Genomic DNA, 7500 nt, shown 5'->3' on the forward strand with positions numbered 1-7500 from the left:
CAACAGGACACACTTACTTCCTTTGTTGTTTTGGTAAACAAGCTTTGTTTACCGTAATTACCCTACTGTTTTGGTAAACAAGACTGGTTGTGTTTTGAGAAACAGGATACATGTGATGTTGTGATTATGTTGGTAAACAAGCGTAGTTTAATGTGTTTTGGTAATGACATATTCTGGGAAGGATGGGTGTTGTGTTGCTGACGAGATAATTGCAGAGTTTAGCACCAGGCGTCAACAGGGGACAGCCCATCATAATAAATTACGTTGCCAACATGTATACACACACACATGCACACGCTCATATGCACACACACACACGCACACACTTTCCCACTTGCAAACACACATGCAGGTCCACATGCCCACATGCCCACATGCACACACCAAGTGGGCAGGCACACACACACACATACACACACACACACACACACACACACACACACACACACACACACACACACAAGGCAGAGACTAATAGGACTACTGGCTCAAGATGAGGAACTGGACTTAAAGATTCCCCAGCGCATCGTTTATCATGTTGCGTTCCCAAGCTGGTACATCTCCACCCATGAGGCTCTGGATCTCCACCCAAGCACAAACTCGTATGCTTTTATCCTCTTTTTTCACAATTTCTTTTCATTTCTTTTATTCTATGTATTGGCCCCAGAGACCAGGAACTGGACTTTGAAAAGGCGATCTGCATCGCCCATCCGACTATTTATCATGTTGCATTCCCAAGCTGGTACATCTCCACCCATGGGGCTCTGCATCTCCAGTCAAACACACCCAAACTCCAAACATCTTGTATAACAATACTCCCATGAAGCCCTGCTGTGGCCAACCGGTAGGGCACTCGCCTGCCATGCGGCTGACACGAGTTCGATTCCCGGCCCGGGTCGGTAACACTTTATAATAATGTTCCTTAGTAAAGACTCAGTAAATAATTAACTAATGATGAATAAAACATTAACAAATGTTTTTATTATTAACTAAGCGTTATTAATGCTTTATAAAATATCTACAAATGATATCTGCAATATTTTACACACCTTATAACAGAGTATTTTATTCATTTACAAGCAACTTGTAAATGTTTGATAAATATAAAATATTAACATAGCATTTCCTAGTCATTTACAAGCATTTGTTTACATTTCCTAGTCATTTACAAACGTTTGTTAATGTTTTGTTCATCAATAGTTAATTATTTATTAAGTCTTTATAATGCTTTTTTGCATCCATTATTCTAAAGTGTTACCGAGGAACAGAAGAGTAATGTGAGGCGTAAGAGAAGAGAATCCAGTCCTGCATGGGAGTATTGTTTTTTTTTTAAAACGACTTTATTTGACGGGTCAGTGTGAGAGGTGGACAGGAAGCGAATTGGGAGAGAGATGGGGAGGGGTCGGCAAAGGACCCGGGGGTAACACTTTAGAATAATGGATGCAAAAAAGCATTATAAAGACTTAATAAATAATTAACTATTGATGAACAAAACATTAACAAACGTTTGTAAATGACTAGGAAATGTAAACAAATGCTTGTAAATGACTAGGAAATGCTATGTTAATATTTTATATTTATCAAACATTTACAAGTTGCTTGTAAATGAATAAAATACTCTGTTATAAGGTGTGTAAAATATTGCAGATATCATTTGTAGATATTTTATAAAGCATTAATAACGCTTAGTTAATAATAAAAACATTTGTTAATGTTTTATTCATCATTAGTTAATTATTTACTGAGTCTTTACTAAGGAACATTATTATAAAGTGTTACCTGTTCCTCTTACCCATCACACTACTCCTACTGTTACAGTTTTTCTCAATTGGTTTTGTACATTTCTCACAACAGAATAATGATTCTCAAAAATCTTTGTTCAATTGTGACTTCCTGGTGTTACCTGTGCACATGGTCAAATCAGTTTCTCATTGTTTTCGGCATATAGCAAATGCTCTCGTCCACCATGCCATGGCTGTGTACAATTCTCAGTGATTTCGTACATTATCAATTGCTTTTGTCATATCACTCAAAAAGCTTTGTCACTGAATGCATCAAACTATCTCAATCTTATCTGATAAATGTAATATAAAACTGAATTTACAACATTTCCCATCCAATCTAAACAACATTTTGCTTCAGAAAAGATCCTCAGGAGTGTACTATTCAATTGACAACAGGAGAAATTGATTTGACTAGCTTGTCCATACACTATGACACAGTGACTAACTATTCTGCTGGCGCTGATACGTTCATTGACACAAAAACTTGGTTTTGAAAGACAAATAACGGTTTTGAGCAAGAGACTCGGTTTTGCAGGTTATCCACCGTGTTTTACCATTTGTTAAAGCTGTTTTGAGAATGAATATTGTGTTTTGCAAATTGCGAGCGAGATTCGAGAAATGTACAAAACCAAATGAGAAATACTGTAACTGCTATTGCAAAGAGGGGGCCGGGGACCCCTGGTGGGGCAAGAAGGGGTGCAAGGGGGGCCATGGCAAGCTTACCCATCACACTACCGCTGTTGTTAAATGCTTTGCTATGGTAAGCCTGTTTGTCTGTGCTGGTTTTACCCCTATTGGTAAATGCTATGCTATGGTAAGCCTTTTCCTCTGTGTTGGTCGGCGTACCCCTATTGTTAAATGCTATGCTATGGTAAGCCTGTTACTCTGTGTTGGTCTATGTACCCCTATTGTTAAATGCTATGCTATGGTAAGCCTGTTACTCTGTGTTGGTCGTCGTACTCCTATTGTTAAATGCTATGCTATGGTAAGCCTGTTACTCTGTGGTGTTCGGTGTACCCCTATTGTTAAATGCTATGGTATGGTAAGCCTATTCGTCTCCCCTATTACTAAATGCTATGCTATGGTAAGCCTGTTACTCTGTGGTCTGCCTAGCCCTGTTGTTAAATGCTATGCTATGGCAAGCCTTTTCCTCTGTGTTGGTCTATGTACCCCTATTGTTAAATGCTATGCTATGGTAAGCCTGTTCCTCTGTGTTGGTCTATGTACCCCTATTGTTAAATGCTATGCTATGGTAAGCCTGTTCCTCTGTGTTGGTCTATGTACCCCTATTGTTAAATGCTATGCTATGGTAAGCCTGTTCCTCTGTGTTGGTCTATGTACCCCTATTGTTAAATGCTATGCTATGGTAAGCCTGTTCCTCTGTGTTGGTCTATGTACCCCTATTGTTAAATGCTATGCTATGGTAAGCCTGTTACTCGGTGGTGGTGGGTGTACCCCTATTGTTAAATGCTATGCTATGGTAAGCCTGTTCCTCTGTGTTGGTCGGCGTACCCCTATTGTTAAATGCTATGCTATGGTAAGCCTATTCGTCTCCCCTATTGCTAAATGCTATGCTATGGTAAGCCTGTTACTCTGTGTTGGTCTATGTACCCCTATTGTTAAATGCTATGCTATGGTAAACCTGTTCCTCTGTGTTGGTCTATGTACCCCTATTGTTAAATGCTATGCTATGGTAAGCCTGTTCCTCTGTGTTGGTCTATGTACCCCTATTGTTAAATGCTATGCTATGGTAAGCCTGTTCCTCTGTGTTGGTCGGCGTACCCCTATTGTTAAATGCTATGCTATGGTAAGCCTGTTCCTCTGTGTTGGTCGGCGTACCCCTATTGCTAAATGCTATGCTGTGGTAAGCCTATTCGTCTCCCCTATTGCTAAATGCTATGCTGTGGTAAGCCTATTCGTCTCCCCTATTGCTAAATGCTATGCTATGGTAAGCCTGTTACTCTGTGTTGGTCTATGTACCCCTATTGTTAAATGCTATGCTATGGTAAACCTGTTCCTCTGTGTTGGTCTATGTACCCCTATTGTTAAATGCTATGCTATGGTAAGCCTGTTACTCTGTGTTGGTCTATGTACCCCTATTGTTAAATGCTATGCTATGGTAAGCCTATTCGTCTCCCCTATTGCTAAATGCTATGCTGTGGTAAGCCTGTTACTCTGTGGTCTGCCTACCTGTACCTGGCCTGGGAGGCACTGCTGGTCTGGGTGTGACTGGAGTCAGCTGCGGTCTGGATCCTGAAACCGCTGGTCTGTCCAGAGGAGTACGGCCCGTCTGGGTTCGAACGACCGCTATGGATGAAGAAAATAGATACAATCATGAACAGGATAAAGCAAAATAACAAATAGCAATAAATAGTAATAAAGAAGAACTTGAACAAGGCACTAATTAATAGAAAATACCATCTGATATCACTGAAACAAACAGGAATGGCAAAATAATATTATAATCTGAATCATGTCTGGTAGATACCTAACATTGTTAGGACAACAGTTGCCGAATACTGCTCCACTGATGCACTGCACTCAACACCGACATGAAAAATATATTTAAAAAACTTGCATACCAATACAAATGTTCTAAAATATTGTAACAAATTGTATTATAGTATGGGCCATATAAGTAAGCAGCACTCATACTCATTCCATGTACAATGTTTATTATACAGTATGCTGCAGTACATGGGACGTGTATGTGTACCTTACTTTTACATCAGGAAAATGAGGAATGGACCTGTTTTATAGTAGGCCTACTATTTATAGCACTTTTATAGTGCTATTCAAGAATTGTATTGTCCAAATATCAACTATTTTATATGTTTTATTTACAGAATCTTTTCCATATGGGCATACTTGCTACCTTCCTCCCTGTACTCACTGGATCGGTCGCCTGTGGGCAGAGCAGTGCCGCTGCCTCCCGTCTGTGTGCGGCTGGGGGCCTGAGCCCTGGAGTCGGGGGTGAGAGACCCCGTGCCGCCCGGCTGCAGTGGCCTGGTCTGGGACCCGGTGGACCCGGTACCGGTACCGGCGCCAGTCTGGGAGGTGGACGAGCCTGTTGTCCCGGTCTGGGAGGTTCTTATCTGGGTGGAGAAGGAAGCCCTATCCCCAGGCTGAGGCTGAGGCCTAGTCTGTGGAGTGAAAGAGCCAGTGCTCCCAGTCTGAGAGGGCCTTGTCTGGGAGGTAGCACCACCCGTGGCCCCAGGCTGCTGAGGCCTAGTCTGGGAGATGGAGGAACCAGACCCAGCTCCAGCTCCAGCTCCGGCCCCAGCCTGAGAGGGCCTGGTCTGGGAAGAGGAAGTACCCGCGCTCCCAGGCTGCAGAGGCCTAGTCTGGGAAGAAGAGGAGCCGGTGCTGCTACCTTGTTGTGGAGTATTGGACCCGGTACTGCTGGTACCGCCCGTCCTGGTAGACCCCGAACTAGACCCCGAGCCTGAGACAGACGACCCAGAACCAGAGCTGGTTGTGACACTGGTCCGACCGCCCTGACCCACACCACCTCCTCCTCCAACCCCTCCAGACCCGACATTGGCCCCAACACCAGTTCCACTGGACCCAACGACCCCTGGCTGCTGTGGTCTGGATTGGGTTGACCCAGAACCAGCAGGTGTGCTGGGCCTCAAAACCCCACCAGTATGGGTCCACGTCGATGACGATGAAGATGATGACGATGAAAAGAATGTGGAAGACGACGAAGATCCGCTGTTAGAGGAACCCTGGGGTCGCGTTTGGGTGCGTGGGGTGACCGCAGCAGGGTCATGGGTTCGCGTCCGGGGCGTGACGTCTTCTTTGGCGACGACAGGGGGACCTCCAGTGCCGTGCAGCTCCAGGAGACGCTGGTTGAACTTCAGGTTGTTGGCAGAGTAGTGGTAACCCGGGCCCGCGGGGCAGATCTCCCTGAACTCCACTGCAGACACACACACACACACACACACACACACACACACACACACACACACACACACACACACACACACACACACACACACACACACACACACACACACACATGAACACACACACACACACACACACACACACACACACACACACACACATACACACACACACACACACACACACACACACACACACACACACACACACACACACACACACACACACACGCATTGAGTTTGTTGGACGTTGTTGGCAAAGCAGCGGTAGCCTGACCCTGCCTGACATACTGGCCTACAGTATCTCCTTACGTACGCTATGAAAAACACACACCCACATGTATGCATGGCTATAGTGTATCATCCCAACTCTTCAGGTTCTGACTACCTATGACCAGACTGCAATTTTTGACATCTAAGGCAGTGTTTCTCAAAGTGGGGCGCAAGCCCCCCTGGGGGGGGGGGGGGAAATGAAAGAAAATGAAAATGAAAATGATTTCCTGTCTCTCCAATAATCAATACATTTCAACGTTATAGCCAACATTATATAAATTATCATGAACACACGTCCCTCTTTGTTTTATCTCAATAGTCACCTTTCCTTTGGTTCTGCGCAGCGCAGCGACAGTAAAATCAGTCTGCGCGAGTACTGCTATTGCTTGGGGGGGGCTCGGAAGCATCCAGACCCTCCGAAGGGGGGAATGATGGGAAAAGTTTGAGAACCACTGATCTAAGGTATGCCCTTGGAGTCAAAATATGTAGTGCACCTCAAAGGTGCCCCCTTCTTTGACAGTTATGGTTGGGGAAAGGTCTAGGTTTAGGCCACCAAGTCAACATGTGACATGGCCTCAACATCAAAAACTGGAGTCTGGTCAAAGGTTGTCAGAAATTGACAAAATTGACTGTTTTGCGCATGCACACTGCTATCAGTACAACCTGAACTAGCGTGCTACGCCAAAAATTCGAACCTTTCATCCTGTATCTGCAAACTCTTGGATGTGTGTGTAGTCCACATACTCTTGTCCTCTATAATTGTTATCAGAAGAGCCTGTAACTATCTGGACTCATCTGAAGACACGGCCCAATCAGATCATCATGCCGTTACCAAGAGACACTGATAACAACATTGGACAATCTGTTATGACCATGAGTCCACTCATCACATACAATACACAGGCTCATATGCGCGCACGGACGCACGAACACACACACACACACACACACACACACACACACACACACACACACACACACACACACACACACACACACACACACACACACACAGACACATACGCACACACACCACAAACACACACACACACCTGATACAAAAATAAGGGCAGGGAACACTTGCATGCCCATGCACATGCACATACAAAAACACACAGACACGTCTCTCTCTCTTTCTCTCTCTGTCTCTCTCTCTCTCTCGCTCCTGTCCTTCTCTCTCTCTCTCTCTCTCTCTTTCTCTCTCTCTCTCTCTCTCTCTCTCTCTCTCTCTCTCTCTCACACACACACACACACACACACACACACTCCTCCTACCTGATCCAAAGTATGGGCACGCTTCACACTTCCTCCCCCAGGCCTTGCCCACGCGGCTGCAGCAGCAGATCTGCTTGGTGATGTTCTTGAGGATGGGCAGCGTACACACGCCCGACGCCAGGATGCGGAAACACTGGTCCTTCTGCTCCGAGATGACCTTCTGGGCTGCGGAGGGCAGGGGGTCAGAGGTCAAAGGTCAAAGGTCTTGTTATGTTGAAGGTCATGGTAAGGTGAGGCGAATGTATGTGTGTGTGTGTGTG

General features: G+C 44.9%; 1 protein-coding gene across 1 annotated transcript in view; it reads right to left on the bottom strand.

Annotated features, from left to right (window-relative positions):
• LOC134453957 (latent-transforming growth factor beta-binding protein 4) overlaps nucleotides 1-7500 on the bottom strand; it is a 127045-nt gene that overhangs the window by 54710 nt on the left and 64835 nt on the right. Inside the window, exons 10-12 of the mRNA XM_063204704.1 lie at nucleotides 7241-7405; nucleotides 4678-5703; nucleotides 3975-4091 (exon numbers count right to left, since the gene is read on the bottom strand). Coding sequence (XP_063060774.1) covers nucleotides 3975-4091; nucleotides 4678-5703; nucleotides 7241-7405 — 1308 coding nt within the window. The remainder of the gene's footprint in view (nucleotides 1-3974; nucleotides 4092-4677; nucleotides 5704-7240; nucleotides 7406-7500) is intronic.

Source organism: Engraulis encrasicolus, chromosome 8, assembly GCF_034702125.1.
Source record: "Engraulis encrasicolus isolate BLACKSEA-1 chromosome 8, IST_EnEncr_1.0, whole genome shotgun sequence".
NCBI classification, from domain to species: Eukaryota; Metazoa; Chordata; class Actinopteri; order Clupeiformes; family Engraulidae; genus Engraulis; species Engraulis encrasicolus.